The 23,500-nt window shown below is 46.4% G+C and overlaps 1 protein-coding gene across 1 annotated transcript in view; it reads right to left on the minus strand.

Annotated features, from left to right (window-relative positions):
• Nucleotides 1-23,500, minus strand: part of LOC135533104 (casein kinase I-like) — a 38,411-nt gene that overhangs the window by 13,001 nt on the left and 1,910 nt on the right. The window contains exons 3-6 of the mRNA XM_064960507.1: nt 21,605-21,775; nt 7,407-7,555; nt 5,758-5,935; nt 964-1,073 (exon numbers count right to left, since the gene is read on the minus strand). Of these exons, the coding sequence (XP_064816579.1) occupies nt 964-1,073; nt 5,758-5,935; nt 7,407-7,555; nt 21,605-21,775 (608 nt within the window). The remainder of the gene's footprint in view (nt 1-963; nt 1,074-5,757; nt 5,936-7,406; nt 7,556-21,604; nt 21,776-23,500) is intronic.

Below are 23,500 nucleotides of genomic sequence, written 5' to 3' on the forward strand. Positions count from 1 at the left end.
AACATCTAGTGGAAAGCCTTCCCAGAAGAGTGGAGGCTGTTATAGCAGCAGTGTTCCAACATCTAGTGGAAAGCCTTCCCAGAAGACTGGAGGCTGTTATAGCAGCAATGTTCCAACATCTAGTGGAAAGCCTTCCCGGAAGAGTGGAGGCTATTATAGCAGCAGTGTTCCAACATCTAGTGGAAAGCCTTCCCAGAAGAGTGGAGGCTGTTATAGCAGCAAAGGGGGGACCAACTCCATATTAATGCCCATGATTTTGGAATGGAATGTTTGACGAGCAGGTGTCCACATACTTTTGATCATGTAGTGTACGATTATGAATCTTGGACACCCATTTTGTTGAAAAATAAAAACAAATGAATTATTAGTTACCGTGGTAACCCGTCCTAGACCTTCATAAACCCCATAATATTAGCACGACACAGCATGACAGCCAGCTTAGCCCATATGGTGTTACCAGTCACACACCTACCGTGCCAGTGACTGTTCGTCATGAGGGTCTGTATAAACTAGCTAGATGTTCACAGATTCTTTGATTGGAGAGCTGCCTTGTTTAGACCAAATGATATGAACAAGCACAGAATATAGAGTCAAAATCCCCCTTTTCTCTCTCCTGCAGCCATTTCACTGCTTATTCACAGAGTGTGTGTGTGTGTGTCTAACCTGTGAGGTTGACATACAGGGTGTTGTGTCTGTGTGTGTGTGTGTGTGTGTCTAACCTGTGAGGTGGACATACAGGGTGTTGTGTTGTGTCTAACCTGTGAGGTGGACATGCAGGGTGTTGTGTTGTGTGTGTGTGTGTGTCTAACCTGTGAGGTTGACATACAGGGTGTTGTGTCTGTGTCTGTGTCTGTGTGTGTGTGTGTGTCTAACCTGTGAGGTGGACATACAGGGTGTTGTGTTGTGTCTAACCTGTGAGGTGGACATGCAGGGTGTTGTGTTGTGTGTGTGTGTGTGTCTAACCTGTGAGGTGGACATGCGTGAGTCCTGTCGTCCCGTCAGGTCTGAGGAGGAGATGTTGACAGGAGCTCCACGGTGAAGACGCATGCTGACCTTCCTCTCTCGCTCCATACCTGGGGTAGAGGACAGACACCAGGGGTTAGAGAGACCTCCATACCTGGGGTTAGAGAGAGAGACCTCCATACCTGGGGTAGAGGACAGACACCAGGGGTTAGAGAGACCTCCATACCTGGGGTTAGAGAGACCTCCATACCTGGGGTAGAGGACAGATACCTGGGGTTAGAGAGAGAGAGACCTCCATACCTGGGGTAGAGGACAGACACCAGGGGTTAGAGAGAGAGACCTCCATACCTGGGGTAGAGGACAGATACCAGGGGTTAGAGAGAGAGACCTCCATACCTGGGGTTAGAGAGAGACCTCCATACCTGGGGTAGAGGACAGATACCAGGGGTTAGAGAGACCTCCATACCTGGGGTTAGAGAGAGAGACCTCCATACCTGGGGTAGAGGACAGATACCAGGGGTTAGAGAGACCTCCATACCTGGGGTTAGAGAGAGAGACCTCCATACCTGGGGTAGAGGACAGATACCAGGGGTTAGAGAGAGAGACCTCCATACCTGGGAGAGAGAGAGAGACCTCCATACCTGGGGTAGAGGACAGACACCAGGGGTTAGAGAGACCTCCATACCTGGGGTTAGAGAGAGACCTCCATACCTGGGGTAGAGGACAGATACCTGGGGTTAGAGAGAGAGACCTCCATACCTGGGGTAGAGGACAGATACCTGGGGTTAGAGAGAGAGACCTCCATACCTGGGGTAGAGGACAGATACCAGGGGTTAGAGAGAGAGACCTCCATACCTGGGGTAGAGGACAGATACCTGGGGTTAGAGAGAGACCTCCATACCTGGGGTAGAGGACAGATACCAGGGGTTAGAGAGAGAGACCTCCATACCTGGGGTTAGAGAGACCTCCATACCTGGGGTAGAGGACAGACACCAGGGGTTAGAGAGAGAGACCTCCATACTTGGGGTAGAGGACAGATACCAGGGGTTAGAGAGAGAGACCTCCATACCTGGGGTAGAGGACAGATACCAGGGGTTAGGAGAGAGAGAGAGACCTCCATACCTGGGGTAGAGGACAGATACCAGGGGTTAGAGAGAGAGAGACCTCCATACCTGGGGTTAGAGAGAGAGACCTCCATACCTGGGGTAGAGGACAGACACCAGGGGTTAGGAGAGACCTCCATACCTGGGGTAGAGGACAGATACCAGGGGTTAGAGAGAGACCTCCATACCTGGGGTTAGAGAGAGAGAGACCTCCATACCTGGGGTAGAGGACAGATACCAGGGGTTAGAGAGAGACCTCCATACCTGGGGTTACAGAGAGAGACCTCCATACCTGGGGTAGAGGACAGATACCAGGGGTTAGAGAGAGAGACCTCCATACCTGGGGTTACAGAGAGAGACCTCCATACTTGGGGTAGAGGACAGATACCAGGGTTAGAGAGAGAGAGACCTCCATACCTGGGGTAGAGGACAGATACCAGGGTTAGAGAGAGAGACCTCCATACCTGGGGTAGAGGACAGATACCAGGGGTTAGAGAGAGAGACCTCCATACCTGGTGTAGAGGACAGATACCAGGGGTTAGAGAGAGAGACCTCCATACCTGGGGTAGAGGACAGATACCAGGGGTTAGAGAGAGAGAGACCTCCATACCTGGTGTAGAGGACAGACACCTGGTGATCAACCTTTATTTAACCAATTCAGTGTTTTCACTAACCTGTGTGTGAGGTGTGTGTGCGAGGGGTGTGTGTGTTTTCACTAACCTGTGTGTGAGGTGTGTGTGTGGGGTGTGTGTGTTTTCACTAACCTGTGTGTGAGGTGTGTGTGTGAGGGTGTGTGTGTTTTCACTAACCTGTGTGTGAGGTGTGTGTGTGAGGGGTGTGTGTGTTTTCACTAACCTGTGTGTGAGGTGTGTGTGTGAGGGGTGTGTGTGTTTTCACTAACCTGTGTGTGAGGTGTGTGTGTGAGGGGGGTGTGTGTTTTCACTAACCTGTGTGTGAGGTGGGTGTGAGTTTTCACTAACCTGTGTGTGAGGTGTGTGTGTGAGGGGTGTGTGTGTTTTCACTAACCTGTGTGTGAGGTGTGTGTGTGAGGGGTGTGTGTGTTTTCACTAACCTGTGTGTGAGGTGGGTGTGAGTTTTCACTAACCTGTGTGAGGTGTGTGTGTGAGGGGTGTGTGTGTTTTCACTAACCTGTGTGTGAGGTGTGTGTGTGAGGGGTGTGTGTGTTTTCACTAACCTGTGTGTGAGTGTGTGTGTGAGGGGTGTGTGTGTTTTCACTAACCTGTGTGTGAGGTGGGTGTGAGTTTTCACTAACCTGTGTGTGAGGTGTGTGTGTGAGGGGTGTGTGTGTTTTCACTAACCTGTGTGTGAGGTGTGTGTGTGAGGGGTGTGTGTGTTTTCACTAACCTGTGTGTGAGGTGTGTGTGAGGGGTGTGTGTGTTTTCACTAACCTGTGTGTGAGGTGTGTGTGAGGGGTGTGTGTTTTCACTAACCTGTGTGAGGTGGGTGTGAGTTTTCACTAACCTGTGTGTGAGGTGTGTGTGTGAGGGGTGTGTGTGTTTTCACTAACCTGTGTGTGAGTGTGTGTGTGAGGGGTGTGTGTGTTTTCACTAACCTGTGTGTGAGTGTGTGTGTGAGGGGTGTGTGTGTTTTCACTAACCTGTGTGAGAGGTGTGTGTGTGTTTTCACTAACCTGTGTGAGAGGTGTGTGTGTGTTTTCACTAACCTGTGTGTGAGGTGTGTGTGTGAGGGGTGTGTGTGTTTTCACTAACCTGTGTGTGAGGTGGGTGTGAGGGGTGTGTGTTTTCACTAACCTGTGTGTGTGGTGGGTGTGAGGTGGGTGTGAGGGGTGTGTGTTTTCACTAACCTGTGTGTGAGGTGGGTGTGAGGTGGGTGTGAGTTTTCACTAACCTGTGTGTGTGAAGTGTGTGTGTGTTTTCACTAACCTGTGTGTGAGGTGGGTGTGAGGTGGGTGTGAGGGGTGTGTGTTTTCACTAACCTGTGTGTGTGTGAAGTGTGTGTGTGTTTTCACTAACCTGTGTGTGAGGTGGGTGTGAGGTGTGTGTGTGTTTTCACTAACCTGTGTGTGAGGTGTGTGTGAGGGGTGTGTGTGTTTTCACTAACCTGTGTGTGAGGTGGGTGTGTTTTCACTAACCTGTGTGTGAGGTGGGTGTGAGGGGGTGTGTGTGTTTTCACTAACCTGTGTGTGAGGTGGGTGTGTTTTCACTAACCTGTGTGTGAGGTGTGTGTGGGGTGTGTGTGTTTTCACTAACCTGTGTGTGAGGTGTGTGTGAGGGGTGTGTGTGTTTTCATAACCTGTGTGTGAGGTGGGTGTGAGGGGTGTGTGTGTTTTCACTAACCTGTGTGTGAGGTGGGTGTGAGGGGTGTGTGTGTTTTCACTAACCTGTGTGTGAGGTGGGTGTGAGGGGTGTGTGTGTTTTCACTAACCTGTGTGTGAGGTGTGTGTGAGGGGTGTGTGTGTTTTCACTAACCTGTGTGTGAGGTGTGTGTGTGTTTTCACTAACCTGTGTGTGAGGTGTGTGTGTTTTCACTAACCTGTGTGTGAGGTGTGTGTGAGGGGTGTGTGTGTTTTCACTAACCTGTGTGTGAGGTGGGTGTGAGGGGGGTGTGTGTGTTTTCACTAACCTGTGTGTGAGGTGGGTGTGAGGGGTGTGTGTGTTTTCACTAACCTGTGTGAGGTGGGTGTGAGGGGTGTGTGTGTTTTCACTAACCTGTGTGTGAGGTGTGTGTGAGGGTGTGTGTGTTTTCACTAACCTGTGTGTGAGGTGTGTGTGTGTTTTCACTAACCTGTGTGTGAGGTGTGTGTGGGGGTGTGTGTGTTTTCACTAACCTGTGTGTGAGGTGGGTGTGAGGGGTGCGGGTGTTTTCACTAACCTGTGTGTGAGGTGGGTGTGAGGGGTGTGTGTGTTTTCACTAACCTGTGTGTGAGGTGGGTGTGTGTTTTCACTAACCTGTGTGAGGTGGGTGTGAGGGGTGTGTGTGTTTTCACTAACCTGTGTGTGAGGTGTGTGTGTGTGTTTTCACTAACCTGTGTGTGAGGTGGGTGTGAGGTGGGTGTGTGTTTTCACTAACCTGTGTGTGAGGTGTGTGTGAGGGGTGTGTGTGTTTTCACCAACATGTGTGTGAGGTGGGTGTGAGGTGGGTGTGTGTTTTCACTAACCTGTGTGTGAGGTGTGTGTGTGTTTTCACTAACCTGTGTGAGAGGTGTGTGTGTGTTTTCACTAACCTGTGTGTGAGTGTGTGTGTGTTTTCACTAACCTGTGTGTGAGGTGTGTGTGAGGGGTGTGTGTGTTTTCACTAACCTGTGTGTGAGGTGGGTGTGTGTTTTCACTAACCTGTGTGTGAGTGTGTGTGAGGGGTGTGTGTTTTCACTAACCTGTGTGTGAGGTGGGTGTGAGGGGTGTGTGTTTTCACTAACCTGTGTGTGAGGTGGGTGTGAGGTGGGTGTGTGTTTTCACTAACCTGTGTGTGAGGTGGGTGTGAGGGGTGTGTGTGTTTTCACTAACCTGTGTGTGAGGTGTGTGTGAGGGGTGTGTGTTTTTCACTAACCTGTGTGTGAGGTGGGTGTGAGGGGTGTGTGTGTTTTCACTAACCTGTGTGTGAGGTGTGTGTGAGGGGTGTGTGTGTTTTCACTAACCTGTGTGTGAGGGGTGTGTGTTTTCACTAACCTGTGTGTGAGGTGGGTGTGAGGGGTGTGTGTGTTTTCACTAACCTGTGTGTGAGGTGGGTGTGAGGGGTGCGGGTGCGGCTGCGCCCTGTGCTCCTCTGGGTCGTCCGGAGGCGGAGGGGATCCCCCTGGCCCCTGCAGGGGCCCTGGCCTGTCCCTGTCTCAGTCTGTCCTCACCAGCTCTCCTCTCCCTCTCTGCATCCTCCGCTGCTCTGTTGGCGCCCTGGACACACAGACACATCACCATGGAGACAACGGTCCCAACCCTTCACTATCACAACATCACCATGGAGACAACAGTCCCACCTCTTCACTATCACAACATCACCATGGAGACAACAGTCCCACCTCTTCACTATCACAACACCACCATGGAGACAACAGTCCCACCTCTTCACTATCACAACACCACCATGGAGACAACAGTCCCACCTCTTCACTATCACAACACCACCATGGAGACAACAGTCCCACCTCTTCACTATCACAACACCACCATGGAGACAACAGTCCCACTTCTTCACTATCACAACAACACCATAGAGACAACAGTCCCACTGTCCCACCTCCCAACCCTTCACTATCACAACAACACCATGGAGACAACAGTCACACTGTCCCACCTCCCAACCCTTCACTATCACAACAACACCATGGAGACAACAGTCCCACCTCCCAACCCTTCACTATCACAAAAACATCATGGAGACAACAGTCACACTGTCCCACCTCCCAACCCTTCACTATCACAACAACACCATGGAGACAACAGTCACACTGTCCCACCTCCCAACCCTTCACTATCACAACACCACCATGGAGACAACAGTCCCACCTCCCAACCCTTCACTATCACAACATCACCATGGAGACAACAGTCCCACCTCCCAACCCTTCACTATCACAACATCACCATGGAGACAACAGTCCCACTGTCCCAACCCTTCACTATCACAACAACACCATGGAGACAACAGTCCCACTGTCCCAACCCTTCACTATCACAACAACACCATGGAGACAACAGTCCCACCTCCCAACCCTTCACTATCACAACAACACCATGGAGACAACAGTCACACTGTCCCACCTCTTCACTATCACAACACCACCATGGAGACAACAGTCCCACCTCCCAACCCTTCACTATCACAACATCACCATGGAGACAACAGTCCCACCTCCTAACCCTTCACTATCACAACAACACCATGGAGACAACAGTCACACTGTCCCACCTCTTCACTATCACAACACCACCATGGAGACAACAGTCCCACCTCCCAACCCTTCACTATCACAACATCACCATGGAGACAACAGTCCCACTGTCCTACCTCTTCACTATCACAACACCATGGGATCTTATTGACCAGGAATTTGCTCAAATCAGCATTCAAAATGGCTGCCGTTGCCAGGGAAACCACTGCTATTCGTAGACCAACAAAATGGCCACCGTGGACATTCCATTACTATGTCTGAATGACCTCTCCTTCCTCCCACAGTGTGCACTGGTTCACAGCACTGACTGGAAGACAAATGGAAGAAGAAATACAGTGGGCCCCTCCCACCAGCCCATGTCTCCACCAATCACAACGCTTTCCAGACTTCAGGAGACAGGAGATATTGTGATGAAAAGACTCAATGTAACTTAGGGGACGACTCGGAGACGTTAGCAGAGAGACGTTACTCACAAACTTGAGCATGTTCCAGTCGAAGACGTAGTCGTAGGAGAAGCCCTGTCTGTGGAACAGGTTCCTGAATAGCTGTCTGAGGTACGAGTAGTCGGGCTTGTCATCGAACCGCAGAGAACGGCAGAAGTTCAGATACGTGGCAAACTCCGCTGGGAGGAGAGAGGAGAGGATGGGTTACAGCTCTTTAATTATTATACAACTAGACGTGGTAAACTCCCCTGAGAGAGAGAGGATGGGTTACAGCTCTTTAATTATTATACAACTAGACGTGGTAAACTCCCCTGAGAGGAGAGAGGAGAGGATGGGTTACAGCTCTTTAATTATTATACAACTAGACGTGGTAAACTCCCCTGAGAGGAGGAGAGGATGGGTTACAGCTCTTTAATTATTATACAACTAGGCGTGGTAAACTCCCCTGAGAGGAGAGAGGAGAGGATGGGTTACAGCTCTTTAATTATTATACAACTAGACGTGGTAAACTCCCCTGGGAGGAGAGAGGAGAGGATGGGTTACAGCTCTTTAATTATTATACAACTAGACGTGGTAAACTCCCCTGAGAGGAGAGAGGAGAGGATGGGTTACAGCTCTTTAATTATTATACAACTAGACGTGGTAAACTCCCCTGAGAGGAGAGAGGATGGGTTACAGCTCTTTAATTATTATACAACTAGACGTGGTAAACTCCCCTGGGAGGAGAGAGGAGAGGATGGGTTACAGCTCTTTAATTATTATACAACTAGACGTGGTAAACTCCCCTGAGAGAGAGAGGAGAGGATGGGTTACAGCTCTTTAATTATTATACAACTAGACGTGGTAAACTCCCCTGGGAGGAGAGAGGAGAGGATGGGTTACAGCTCTTTAATTATTATACAACTAGACGTGGTAAACTCCCCTGGGAGGAGAGAGGAGAGGATGGGTTACAGCTCTTTAATTATTATACAACTAGACGTGGTAAACTCCCTGAGAGGAGAGAGGAGAGGATGGGTTACAGCTCTTTAATTATTATACAACTAGACGTGGTAAACTCCCCTGAGAGGAGAGAGGAGAGGATGGGTTACAGCTCTTTAATTATTATACAACTAGACGTGGTAAACTCCCCCTGGGAGGAGAGAGGAGAGGATGGGTTACAGCTCTTTAATTATTATACAACTAGACGTGGTAAACTCCCCTGGGAGGAGAGAGGAGAGGATGGGTTACAGCTCTTTAATTATTATACAACTAGACGTGGTAAACTCCCCTGGGAGGAGAGAGGAGAGGATGGGTTACAGCTCTTTAATTATTATACAACTAGACGTGGTAAACTCCCCTGGGAGGAGAGAGGAGAGGATGGGTTACAGCTCTTTAATTATTATACAACTAGACGTGGTAAACTCCCCTGGGAGGAGAGAGGAGAGGATGGGTTACAGCTCTTTAATTATTATACAACTAGACGTGGTAAACTCCCCTGGGAGGAGAGAGGAGAGGATGGGTTACAGCTCTTTAATTATTATACAACTAGACGTGGTAAACTCCCCTGGGAGGAGAGAGGAGAGGATGGGTTACAGCTCTTTAATTATTATACAACTAGACGTGGTAAACTCCCCTGAGAGGAGAGAGGAGAGGATGGGTTACAGCTCTTTAATTATTATACAACTAGACGTGGTAAACTCCCCTGGGAGGAGAGAGGAGAGGATGGGTTACAGCTCTTTAATTATTATACAACTAGACGTGGTAAACTCCCCTGAGAGGAGAGAGGAGAGGATGGGTTACAGCTCTTTAATTATTATACAACTAGACGTGGTAAACTCCCCTGAGAGGAGAGAGGAGAGGATGGGTTACAGCTCTTTAATTATTATACAACTAGACGTGGTAAACTCCCTGAGAGGAGAGAGGAGAGGATGGGTTACAGCTCTTTAATTATTATACAACTAGACGTGGTAAACTCCCTGAGAGGAGAGAGGAGAGGATGGGTTACAGCTCTTTAATTATTATACAACTAGACGTGGTAAACTCCCTGAGAGGAGAGAGGAGAGGATGGGTTACAGCTCTTTAATTATTATACAACTAGACGTGGTAAACTCCCCTGGGAGGAGAGAGGAGAGGATGGGTTACAGCTCTTTAATTATTATACAACTAGACGTGGTAAACTCCCCTGAGAGGAGAGGATGGGTTACAGCTCTTTAATTATTATACAACTAGACGTGGTAAACTCCCCTGGGAGGAGAGAGGAGAGGATGGGTTACAGCTCTTTAATTATTATACAACTAGACGTGGTAAACTCCCTGGGAGGAGAGAGGAGAGGATGGGTTACAGCTCTTTAATTATTATACAACTAGACGTGGTAAACTCCCCTGAGAGGAGAGAGGAGAGGTTACAGCTCTTTAATTATTATACAACTAGACGTGGTAAACTCCCCTGGGAGGAGAGAGGAGAGGATGGGTTACAGCTCTTTAATTATTATACAACTAGACGTGGTAAACTCTCCTGAGAGGAGAGGATGGGTTACAGCTCTTTAATTATTATACAACTAGACGTGGTAAACTCCCCTGAGAGGAGAGAGGAGAGGATGGGTTACAGCTCTTTAATTATTATACAACTAGACGTGGTAAACTCCCCTGAGAGGAGAGAGGAGAGGATGGGTTACAGCTCTTTAATTATTATACAACTAGACGTGGTAAACTCCCCTGAGAGGAGAGGATGGGTTACAGCTCTTTAATTATTATACAACTAGACGTGGTAAACTCCCCTGAGAGGAGAGAGGAGAGGATGGGTTACAGCTCTTTAATTATTATACAACTAGACGTGGTAAACTCCCTGGGAGGAGAGAGGAGAGGATGGGTTACAGCTCTTTAATTATTATACAACTAGACGTGGTAAACTCCCCTGAGAGGAGAGAGGAGAGGATGGGTTACAGCTCTTTAATTACTATACAACTAGACGTGGTAAACTCCCCTGGGAGAGAGGAGAGGATGGGTTACAGCTCTTTAATTATTATACAACTAGACGTGGTAAACTCCCCTGAGAGGGAGAGAGGAGAGGATGGGTTACAGCTCTTTAATTATTATACAACTAGACGTGGTAAACTCCCTGAGAGGAGAGGATGGGTTACAGCTCTTTAATTATTATACAACTAGACGTGGTAAACTCCCCTGAGAGGAGAGGATGGGTTACAGCTCTTTAATTATTATACAACTAGACGTGGTAAACTCCCTGGGAGGAGAGGATGGGTTACAGCTCTTTAATTACTATACACCTAGACGTGGTAAACTCCCCTGGGAGGAGAGGATGGGTTACAGCTCTTTAATTATTATACAACTAGACGTGGTAAACTCCCCTGAGAGGAGAGAGGAGAGGATGGGTTACAGCTCTTTAATTATTATACAACTAGACGTGGTAAACTCCGCTGGGAGGGAGAGAGGAGAGGATGGGTTACAGCTCTTTAATTATTATACAACTAGACGTGGTAAACTCCGCTGGGAGGAGAGAGGAGAGGATGGGTTACAGCTCTTTAATTATTATACAACTAGACGTGGTAAACTCCCCTGAGAGGAGAGAGGAGAGGATGGGTTACAGCTCTTTAATTATTATACAACTAGACGTGGTAAACTCCCCTGAGAGGAGAGAGGAGAGGATGGGTTACAGCTCTTTAATTATTATACAACTAGACGTGGTAAACTCCCCTGAGAGAGAGAGGAGAGGATGGGTTACAGCTCTTTAATTATTATACAACTAGACGTGGTAAACTCCCCTGAGAGGAGAGGATGGGTTACAGCTCTTTAATTATTATACAACTAGACGTGGTAAACTCCCCTGGGAGGAGAGGATGGGTTACAGCTCTTTAATTATTATACAACTAGACGTGGTAAACTCCCCTGGGAGGAGAGGATGGGTTACAGCTCTTTAATTATTATACAACTAGACGTGGTAAACTCCCCTGAGAGGAGAGAGGAGAGGATGGGTTACAGCTCTTTAATTATTATACAACTAGGCGTGGTAAACTCCCCTGGGAGGAGAGAGGAGAGGATGGGTTACAGCTCTTTAATTACTATACAACTAGACGTGGTAAACTCCCCTGAGAGGAGAGAGGAGAGGATGGGTTACAGCTCTTTAATTATTATACAACTAGACGTGGTAAACTCCCCTGGGAGGAGAGAGGAGAGGATGGGTTACAGCTCTTTAATTATTATACAACTAGACGTGGTAAACTCCCTGAGAGGAGAGAGGAGAGGATGGGTTACAGCTCTTTAATTATTATACAACTAGACGTGGTAAACTCCCCTGAGAGGAGAGGATGGGTTACAGCTCTTTAATTATTATACAACTAGACGTGGTAAACTCCCCTGAGAGGAGAGGATGGGTTACAGCTCTTTAATTATTATACAACTAGACGTGGTAAACTCCCTGAGAGGAGAGGATGGGTTACAGCTATTTAATTATTATACAACTAGACGTGGTAAACTCCCCTGGGAGGAGAGGATGGGTTACAGCTCTTTAATTATTATACAACTAGACGTGGTAAACTCCCTGAGAGGAGAGGATGGGTTACAGCTCTTTAATTATTATACAACTAGACGTGGTAAACTCCCCTGAGAGGAGAGAGGAGAGGATGGGTTACAGCTCTTTAATTATTATACAACTAGACGTGGTAAACTCCCTGAGAGGAGAGAGGAGAGGATGGGTTACAGATCTTTAATTATTATACAACTAGACGTGGTAAACTCCCCTGAGAGGAGAGAGGAGAGGATGGGTAACAGCTCTTTAATTATTATACAACTAGACGTGGTAAACTCCCCTGAGAGGAGAGGATGGGTTACAGCTCTTTAATTATTATACAACTAGACGTGGTAAACTCCCCTGAGAGGAGAGAGGAGAGGATGGGTTACAGCTCTTTAATTATTATACAACTAGACGTGGTAAACTCCCCTGAGAGGAGAGGATGGGTTACAGCTCTTTAATTATTATACAACTAGACGTGGTAAACTCCGCTGGGAGGAGAGAGGAGAGGATGGGTTACAGCTCTTTAATTATTATACAACTAGACGTGGTAAACTCCCGAGAGGAGAGAGGAGAGGATGGGTTACAGCTCTTTAATTATTATACAACTAGACGTGGTAAACTCCCCTGAGAGGAGAGAGGAGAGGATGGGTTACAGCTCTTTAATTATTATACAACTAGACGTGGTAAACTCCCCTGAGAGGAGAGGATGGGTTACAGCTCTTTAATTATTAAACAACTAGACGTGGTAAACTCCCCTGAGAGGAGAGGATGGGTTACAGCTCTTTAATTATTATACAACTAGACGTGGTAAACTCCCCTGAGAGGAGAGAGGAGAGGATGGGTTACAGCTCTTTAATTATTATACAACTAGACGTGGTAAACTCCGCTGGGAGGAGAGAGGAGAGGATGGGTTACAGCTCTTTAATTATAATACAACTAGACGTGGTAAACTCCCTGAGAGGAGAGGATGGGTTACAGCTCTTTAATTATTATACAACTAGACGTGGTAAACTCCCCTGAGAGGAGAGAGGAGAGGATGGGTTACAGCTCTTTAATTATTATACAACTAGACGTGGTAAACTCCCCTGGGAGGAGAGGATGGGTTACAGCTCTTTAATTATTATACAACTAGACGTGGTAAACTCCCCTGGGAGGAGAGAGGAGAGGATGGGTTACAGCTCTTTAATTATTATACAACTAGACGTGTAAACTCCCTGAGGAGAGAGGAGAGGATGGGTTACAGCTCTTTAATTATTATACAACTAGACGTGGTAAACTCCCCTGAGAGGAGAGGAGAGGATGGGTTACAGCTCTTTAATTATTATACAACTAGACGTGGTAAACTCCCCTGAGAGGAGAGAGGAGAGGATGGGTTACAGCTCTTTAATTATTATACAACTAGACGTGGTAAACTCCCCTGAGAGGAGAGAGGAGAGGATGGGTTACAGCTCTTTAATTATTATACAACTAGACGTGGTAAACTCCCCTGAGAGGAGAGAGGAGAGGATGGGTTACAGCTCTTTAATTATTATACAACTAGACGTGGTAAACTCCCCTGGGAGGAGAGAGGAGAGGATGGGTTACAGCTCTTTAATTATTATACAACTAGACGTGGTAAACTCCCCTGAGAGGAGAGGATGGGTTACAGCTCTTTAATTATTATACAACTAGACGTGGTAAACTCCCCCTGGGAGGAGAGAGGAGAGGATGGGTTACAGCTCTTTAATTATTATACAACTAGACGTGGTAAACTCCCCTGGGAGGAGAGAGGAGAGGATGGGTTACAGCTCTTTAATTATTATACAACTAGACGTGGTAAACTCCCTGAGAGGAGAGAGGAGAGGTTACAGCTCTTTAATTATTATACAACTAGACGTGGTAAACTCCCCTGGGAGGAGAGAGGAGAGGATGGGTTACAGCTCTTTAATTATTATACAACTAGACGTGGTAAACTCTCCTGAGAGGAGAGGATGGGTTACAGCTCTTTAATTATTATACAACTAGACGTGGTAAACTCCCCTGAGAGGAGAGAGGAGAGGATGGGTTACAGCTCTTTAATTATTATACAACTAGACGTGGTAAACTCCCCTGAGAGGAGAGAGGAGAGGATGGGTTACAGCTCTTTAATTATTATACAACTAGACGTGGTAAACTCCCTGAGAGGAGAGGATGGGTTACAGCTCTTTAATTATTATACAACTAGACGTGGTAAACTCCCCTGAGAGGAGAGAGGAGAGGATGGGTTACAGCTCTTTAATTATTATACAACTAGACGTGGTAAACTCCCCTGGGAGGAGAGAGAGGAGAGGATGGGTTACAGCTCTTTAATTATTATACAACTAGACGTGGTAAACTCCCCTGAGAGGAGAGAGGAGAGGATGGGTTACAGCTCTTTAATTACTATACAACTAGACGTGGTAAACTCCCCTGGGAGGAGAGAGGAGAGGATGGGTTACAGCTCTTTAATTATTATACAACTAGACGTGGTAAACTCCCCTGAGAGGAGAGAGGAGAGGATGGGTTACAGCTCTTTAATTATTATACAACTAGACGTGGTAAACTCCCCTGAGAGGAGAGGATGGGTTACAGCTCTTTAATTATTATACAACTAGACGTGGTAAACTCCCCTGAGAGGAGAGGATGGGTTACAGCTCTTTAATTATTATACAACTAGGCGTGGTAAACTCCCCTGGGAGGAGAGGATGGGTTACAGCTCTTTAATTACTATACACCTAGACGTGGTAAACTCCCCTGGGAGGAGAGGATGGGTTACAGCTCTTTAATTATTATACAACTAGACGTGGTAAACTCCCTGAGAGGAGAGAGGAGAGGATGGGTTACAGCTCTTTAATTATTATACAACTAGACGTGGTAAACTCCGCTGGGAGGAGAGAGGAGAGGATGGGTTACAGCTCTTTAATTATTATACAACTAGACGTGGTAAACTCCGCTGGGAGGAGAGAGGAGAGGATGGGTTACAGCTCTTTAATTATTATACAACTAGACGTGGTAAACTCCCCTGAGAGGAGAGGAGAGGATGGGTTACAGCTCTTTAATTATTATACAACTAGACGTGGTAAACTCCCCTGAGAGGAGAGAGGAGAGGATGGGTTACAGCTCTTTAATTATTATACAACTAGACGTGGTAAACTCCCCTGAGAGGAGAGAGGAGAGGATGGGTTACAGCTCTTTAATTATTATACAACTAGACGTGGTAAACTCCCCTGAGAGGAGAGGATGGGTTACAGCTCTTTAATTATTATACAACTAGACGTGGTAAACTCCCCTGAGAGGAGAGGATGGGTTACAGCTCTTTAATTATTATACAACTAGACGTGGTAAACTCCCTGGGAGGAGAGGATGGGTTACAGCTCTTTAATTATTATACAACTAGACGTGGTAAACTCCCTGAGAGGAGAGAGGAGAGGATGGGTTACAGCTCTTTAATTATTATACAACTAGACGTGGTAAACTCCCCTGGGAGGGAGAGGAGAGGATGGGTTACAGCTCTTTAATTACTATACAACTAGACGTGGTAAACTCCCCTGAGAGGAGAGAGGAGAGGATGGGTTACAGCTCTTTAATTATTATACAACTAGACGTGGTAAACTCCCCTGGGAGGAGAGAGGAGAGGATGGGTTACAGCTCTTTAATTATTATACAACTAGACGTGGTAAACTCCCCTGAGAGGAGAGAGGAGAGGATGGGTTACAGCTCTTTAATTATTATACAACTAGACGTGGTAAACTCCCCTGAGAGGAGAGGATGGGTTACAGCTCTTTAATTATTATACAACTAGGCGTGGTAAACTCCCCTGAGAGGAGAGGATGGGTTACAGCTCTTTAATTATTATACAACTAGACGTGGTAAACTCCCCTGAGAGGAGAGGATGGGTTACAGCTATTTAATTATTATACAACTAGACGTGGTAAACTCCCCTGGGAGGAGAGGATGGGTTACAGCTCTTTAATTATTATACAACTAGACGTGGTAAACTCCCCTGAGAGGAGAGGATGGGTTACAGCTCTTTAATTATTATACAACTAGACGTGGTAAACTCCCCTGAGAGGAGAGAGGAGAGGATGGGTTACAGCTCTTTAATTATTATACAACTAGACGTGGTAAACTCCCCTGAGAGGAGAGAGGAGAGGATGGGTTACAGATCTTTAATTATTATACAACTAGACGTGGTAAACTCCCCTGAGAGGAGAGAGGAGAGGATGGGTAACAGCTCTTTAATTATTATACAACTAGACGTGGTAAACTCCCTGAGAGGAGAGGATGGGTTACAGCTCTTTAATTATTATACAACTAGACGTGGTAAACTCCCCTGAGAGGAGAGAGGAGAGGATGGGTTACAGCTCTTTAATTATTATACAACTAGACGTGGTAAACTCCCCTGAGAGGAGAGGATGGGTTACAGCTCTTTAATTATTATACAACTAGACGTGGTAAACTCCGCTGGGAGGAGAGAGGAGAGGATGGGTTACAGCTCTTTAATTATTATACAACTAGACGTGGTAAACTCCCGAGAGGAGAGAGGAGAGGATGGGTTACAGCTCTTTAATTATTATACAACTAGACGTGGTAAACTCCCTGAGAGGAGAGAGGAGAGGATGGGTTACAGCTCTTTAATTATTATACAACTAGACGTGGTAAACTCCCCTGAGAGGAGAGGATGGGTTACAGCTCTTTAATTATTAAACAACTAGACGTGGTAAACTCCCCTGAGAGGAGAGGATGGGTTACAGCTCTTTAATTATTATACAACTAGACGTGGTAAACTCCCCTGAGAGGAGAGAGGAGAGGATGGGTTACAGCTCTTTAATTATTATACAACTAGACGTGGTAAACTCCGCTGGGAGGAGAGAGGAGAGGATGGGTTACAGCTCTTTAATTATAATACAACTAGACGTGGTAAACTCCCCTGAGAGGAGAGGATGGGTTACAGCTCTTTAATTATTATACAACTAGACGTGGTAAACTCCCTGAGAGGAGAGAGGAGAGGATGGGTTACAGCTCTTTAATTATTATACAACTAGACGTGGTAAACTCCCCTGGGAGGAGAGGATGGGTTACAGCTCTTTAATTATTATACAACTAGACGTGGTAAACTCCCCTGGGAGGAGAGAGGAGAGGATGGGTTACAGCTCTTTAATTATTATACAACTAGACGTGGTAAACTCCCCTGGGAGGAGAGGATGGGTTACAGCTCTTTAATTATTATACAACTAGACGTGGTAAACTCCCCTGGGAGGAGAGAGGAGAGGATGGGTTACAGCTCTTTAATTATTATACAACTAGACGTGGTAAACTCCCCTGGGAGGAGAGAGGAGAGGATGGGTTACAGCTCTTTAATTATTATACAACTAGACGTGGTAAACTCTCCTGAGAGGAGAGGATGGGTTACAGCTCTTTAATTATTATACAACTAGACGTGGTAAACTCCCCTGAGAGGAGAGAGGAGAGGATGGGTTACAGCTCTTTAATTATTATACAACTAGACGTGGTAAACTCCCCTGAGAGGAGAGAGGAGAGGATGGGTTACAGCTCTTTAATTATTATACAACTAGACATGGTAAACTCCCCTGAGAGGAGAGAGGAGAGGATGGGTTACAGCTCTTTAATTATTATACAACTAGACGTGGTAAACTCCCCTGAGAGGAGAGAGGAGAGGATGGGTTACAGCTCTTTAATTATTATACAACTAGACGTGGTAAACTCCCCTGAGAGGAGAGGATGGGTTACAGCTCTTTAATTATTATACAACTAGACGTGGTAAACTCCCCTGAGAGGAGAGGATGGGTTACAGCTCTTTAATTATTAAACAACTAGACGTGGTAAACTCCCCTGAGAGGAGAGGATGGGTTACAGCTCTTTAATTATTATACAACTAGATGTGGTAAACTCCCTGAGAGGAGAGGATGGGTTACAGCTCTTTAATTATTATACAACTAGACGTGGTAAACTCCCCTGGGAGGAGAGAGGAGAGGATGGGTTACAGCTCTTTAATTATTATACAACTAGACGTGGTAAACTCCCCCTGAGAGGAGAGGATGGGTTACAGCTCTTTAATTATTATACAACTAGACGTGGTAAACTCCGCTGGGAGGAGAGAGGAGAGGATGGGTTACAGCTCTTTAATTATTATACAACTAGACGTGGTAAACTCCCCTGAGAGGAGAGGATGGGTTACAGCTCTTTAATTATTATACAACTAGACGTGGTAAACTCCCCTGAGAGGAGAGAGGAGAGGATGGGTTACAGCTCTTTAATTATTATACAACTAGACGTGGTAAACTCCCCTGAGAGGAGAGGATGGGTTACAGCTCTTTAATTATTATACAACTAGATGTGGTAAACTCCCCTGAGAGGAGAGGATGGGTTACAGCTCTTTAATTATTATACAACTAGACGTGGTAAACTCCCCTGAGAGGAGAGAGGAGAGGATGGGTTACAGCTCTTTAATTATTATACAACTAGACGTGGTAAACTCCCCTGAGAGGAGAGGATGGGTTACAGCTCTTTAATTATTATACAACTAGACGTGGTAAACTCCCCTGAGAGGAGAGAGGAGAGGATGGGTTACAGCTCTTTAATTATTATACAACTTGACGTGGTAAACTCCCTGGGAGGAGAGAGGAGAGGATGGGTTATACAGCTCTTTAATTATTATACAACTAGACGTGGTAAACTCCCCTGAGAGGAGAGGATGGGTTACAGCTCTTTAATTATTATACAACTAGACGTGGTAAACTCCCCTGAGAGGAGAGAGGAGCGGATGGGTTACAGCTCTTTAATTATTATACAACTAGACGTGGTAAACTCCCCTGAGAGGAGAGGATGGGTTACAGCTCTTTAATTATTATACAACTAGACGTGGTAAACTCCCCTGAGAGGAGAGAGGAGAGGATGGGTTACAGCTCTTTAATTATTATACAACTAGACGTGGTAAACTCCCTGAGAGGAGAGGATGGGTTACAGCTCTTTAATTATTATACAACTAGACGTGGTAAACTCCCCTGAGAGGAGAGGATGGGTTACAGCTCTTTAATTATTATACAACTAGACGTGGTAAACTCCCCTGAGAGGAGAGAGGAGAGGATGGGTTACAGCTCTTTAATTATTATACAACTAGACGTGGTAAACTCCCCTGAGAGGAGAGAGGAGAGGATGGGTTACAGCTCTTTAATTATTATACAACTAGACGTGGTAAACTCCCCTGGTAGGAGAGAGGAGAGGATGGGTTACAGCTCTTTAATTATTATACAACTAGACGTGGTAAACTCCCTGGTAGGAGAGAGGAGAGGATGGGTTACAGCTCTAATTATTATACAACTAGACGTGGTAAACTCCCCTGGGAGGAGAGAGGAGAGGATGGGTTACAGCTCTTTAATTATTATACAACTAGACGTGGTAAACTCCCCTGAGAGGAGAGAGGAGAGGATGGGTTACAGCTCTTTAATTATTATACAACTAGACGTGGTAAACTCCCCTGAGAGGAGAGAGGAGAGGATGGGTTACAGCTCTTTAATTATTATACAACTAGGCGTGGTAAACTCCCCTGGTAGGAGAGAGGAGAGGATGGGTTACAGCTCTAATTATTATACAACTAGACGTGGTAAACTCCCTGGGAGGAGAGAGGAGAGGATGGGTTACAGCTCTTTAATTATTATACAACTAGACGTGGTAAACTCCCCGGAGAGGAGAGAGGAGAGGATGGGTTACAGCTCTTTAATTATTATACAACTAGACGTGGTAAACTCCCCTGAGAGGAGAGGATGGGTTACAGCTCTTTAATTATTATACAACTAGACGTGGTAAACTCCCCTGAGAGGAGAGAGGAGAGGATGGGTTACAGCTCTTTAATTATTATACAACTAGGCGTGGTAAACTCCCCTGAGAGGAGAGGATGGGTTACAGCTCTTTAATTATTATACAACTAGACGTGGTAAACTCCCCTGAGAGGAGAGAGGAGAGGATGGGTTACAGCTCTTTAATTATTATACAACTAGACGTGGTAAACTCCCCTGAGAGGAGAGGATGGGTTACAGCTCTGTAATTATTATACAACTAGACGTGGTAAACTCCCCTGAGAGGAGAGAGAGGAGAGGATGGGTTACAGCTCTTTAATTATTATACAACTAGGCGTGGTAAACTCCCCTGGGGGAGAGAGGAGAGGATGGGTTACAGCTCTTTAATTATTATACAACTAGGCGTGGTAAACTCCCTGAGAGGAGAGGATGGGTTACAGCTCTTTAATTATTATACAACTAGACGTGGTAAACTCCCCTGGGAGGAGAGAGGAGAGGATGGGTTACAGCTCTTTAATTATTATACAACTAGACGTGGTAAACTCCCCTGAGAGGAGAGAGGAGAGGATGGGTTACAGCTCTTTAATTATTATACAACTAGGCGTGGTAAACTCCCTGAGAGGAGAGAGGAGAGGATGGGTTACAGCTCTTTAATTATTATACAACTAGACGTGGTAAACTCCCCTGAGAGGAGAGGATGGGTTACAGCTCTTTAATTATTATACAACTAGACGTGGTAAACTCCCCTGGGAGAGAGGAGAGGATGGGTTACAGCTCTTTAATTATTATACAACTAGACGTGGTAAACTCCCCTGAGAGGAGAGAGGAGAGGATGGGTTACAGCTCTTTAATTATTATACAACTAGACGTGGTAAACTCCCCTGGGAGGAGAGAGGAGAGGATGGGTTACAGCTCTTTAATTATTATACAACTAGACGTGGTAAACTCCCTGAGAGGAGAGGATGGGTTACAGCTCTTTAATTATTATACAACTAGACGTGGTAAACTCCCCTGGGAGGAGAGGATGGGTCAAGATACAGCTCTTTTCATACATCCAGTTTTATAATTAATATATATATATATATATATATATAGACAGTGCCTTGCGAAAGTATTCGGCCCCCTTGAACTTTGTGACCTTTTGCCACATTTCAGACTTCAAACATAAAGATATAAAACTGTATTTTTTGTGAAGAATCAACAACAAGTGGGTCACAATCATGAAGTGGAACGACATTTATTGGATATTTCAAACTTTTTTAACAAATCAAAAACTGAAAAATTGGGCGTGCAAAATTGGGCGTGCAAAAGCCCCTTTACTTTCAGTGCAGCAAACTCTCTCCAGAAGTTCAGTGAGGATCTCTTAATGATCCAATGTTGACCTAAATGACTAATGATGATAAATACAATCCACCTGTGTGTAATCAAGTCTCCGTATAAATGCACCTGCACTGTGATGCACCTGCACTGTTAAAAGCGCAGAGAGCATCATGAAGAACAAGGAACACACCAGGCAGGTCCGAGATACTGTTGTGAAGAAGTTTAAAGCCGGATTTGGATACAAAAAGATTTCCCAAGCTTTAAACATCCCAAGGAGCACTGTGCAAGCGATAATATTGAAATGGAAGGAGTATCAGACCACTGCAAATCTACTAAATGTGGCAAAAGGTCAAAGTTCAAGGGGCCGAAAACTTTCGCAAGGCACTGTACACTACAAACAGATCTGAATCTGATCAGCTTCCTTCCTGGTTGCGTCACATGCTCAGGATAAGCTCCTAACCCATCCATCACACGTTGGACCACAGAAGACCTATCCACTTTCAAAGACGGGGAGTGGAAATTCTATATGTACAAGGATGTAAAAACACCATCAACTTCCAGCCACAGACAGGTCTTTCAACTACTCACATGGATATCCTTTACAGAGGACCTCGATGGGGGTAGACATCTTCTTCTCACTGATGCGTTCGTACTTCTGTCTCTTAGTGGCAGCCTTCAGGCCCTGCCAGGGCAGACTGCCCAGGTTGAAGTACATCAGGACATAGCCAAGAGACTCCAGGTCATCACGACGAGACTGCTCTGTTGAGGAGAGAGAGAAGAGGGAGGGAAGAGAGGGAAGAGAGAGAGGGAGAGAGAGAGAGAGAGAGAAGAGAGGGAGGGAGAGAGAGAGAAGAGAGGGAGGGAGGGAGAAGAGAGGGAGGGAGGGAGAAGAGAGGGAGGGAGGGAGAAGAGAGGGAGGGAGGGAGAAGAGAGGGAGGGAGGGAGAAGAGAGGGAGGGAGGGAGAGAGAGAGAAGAGAGGGAGGGAGAGAAGAGAGGGAGGGAGGGAGGGAGAGAGAGAGAAGAGAGGGAGGGGAGGGAGAGAGAGAAGAGAGGGAGGGAGGGAGAGAGAGAAGAGAGGGAGGGGAGAGAGAGAGAGAAGAGAGGGAGGGATAGAGAGAAGAGAGGGAGGGAGAAGAGAGGGAGGGAGGGAGAAGAGAGGGAGGGAGGGAGAAGAGAGGGAGGGAGGGAGGGAGGGAGGGAGGGAGGGAGGGAGGGAGGGAGGGAGGGAGGGAGGAGGGAGGGAGGGAGGGAGGGAGGGAGGGAGGGAGGGAGGGAGGGAGGGAGGGAGGGAGGGAGAAGGTCAGGGTGTTTCTGTTGTGTACCTGTTCCCAGGTGTGTGTAACTAGTGTATGTGTTTGTTTATATATATTGCCAAAAGTATGTGGACAGGTCAAACATCTCATTCCAAAATCATGTTGGTCCCTTTGCTGCTATAACAGCCTCCACTGTTCTGGGAAGGCTTTCCACTAGATGTTGGAACATTGCTGCTAGAACAGCCTCCACTCTTCTGGGAAGGCTTTCCACTAGATGTTGGAACATTGCTGCTATAACAGCCTCCACTCTTCTGGGAAGGCTTTCCACTAGATGTTGGAACATTGCTGCTATAACAGCCTCCACTCTTCTGGGAAGGCTTTCCACTAGATGTTGAAACATTGCTGCAGGGACTTGCTTCCATTCAGCCACAAGAGCATTAGTGAAGCCGGGTGATTAGGCCTGACTCGCAGTCGGCGTTCCAAGTCAGGTGTTCGATGGGGTTGAGGTCAGGGCTCTGTGCAGGTCAGTCAAGTTATTCCACACCAATCTACAAACCATTTCTGTATGGACCTCGCTTTGTCCACGGGGGGCATTGTCATGCTGAAACAGGAAAGGGCCTTCCCCAAAGTTGAAAGCACAGAATCGTCTAGAATGTAATTGTATGCTGTCAAGTTAAATTTCCCTTCACTGTAACTAAGGGCCAAGCCGAACGATGAAAAACAGCCCAAGACCATTATTCCTCCTCCACCAAACTTTACAGTTGGCACTGTGCATTGGGGCAGGTAGCGTTCTCCTGGCATCCTAAAAACCTAGATTCATCCGTCGGATTGCCAGATGGTGCAGCATGATTCATCACGCCATTCAATGCTCCAGAGTACAACATTTTCGGCTGATGCACGGCATTGCGCATGGTTTGCGCATCTTAGGTTTGTGTGCGGCTGCTCGGCCATGGAAACTAATTTCGAAGCTCCCGACGAACAGTTCTTGTGCTGACGTTGCTTCCAGAGGTAGTTTGGAACTCGTAAGTGTTCTGTTCTGTGAGCTTGTGTGGCCTACCTTCACGGTTGAGCCGTTGTTGCTCCTCGCGTTTCCACTTCACAATAACAGCACTCACAGTTGACCGGGAAACTCTAGCAGGTCAGAAATTTGACAAACTGACTTGTTGGCAAGGTGGCATCCTATGACGGTGCCACTTTGAAACCGCCAATGTTTGTCTATGGAGATTGCAT

This window comes from Oncorhynchus masou, unplaced genomic scaffold (genome assembly GCF_036934945.1).
Source record: "Oncorhynchus masou masou isolate Uvic2021 unplaced genomic scaffold, UVic_Omas_1.1 unplaced_scaffold_2218, whole genome shotgun sequence".
NCBI classification, from domain to species: Eukaryota; Metazoa; Chordata; class Actinopteri; order Salmoniformes; family Salmonidae; genus Oncorhynchus; species Oncorhynchus masou.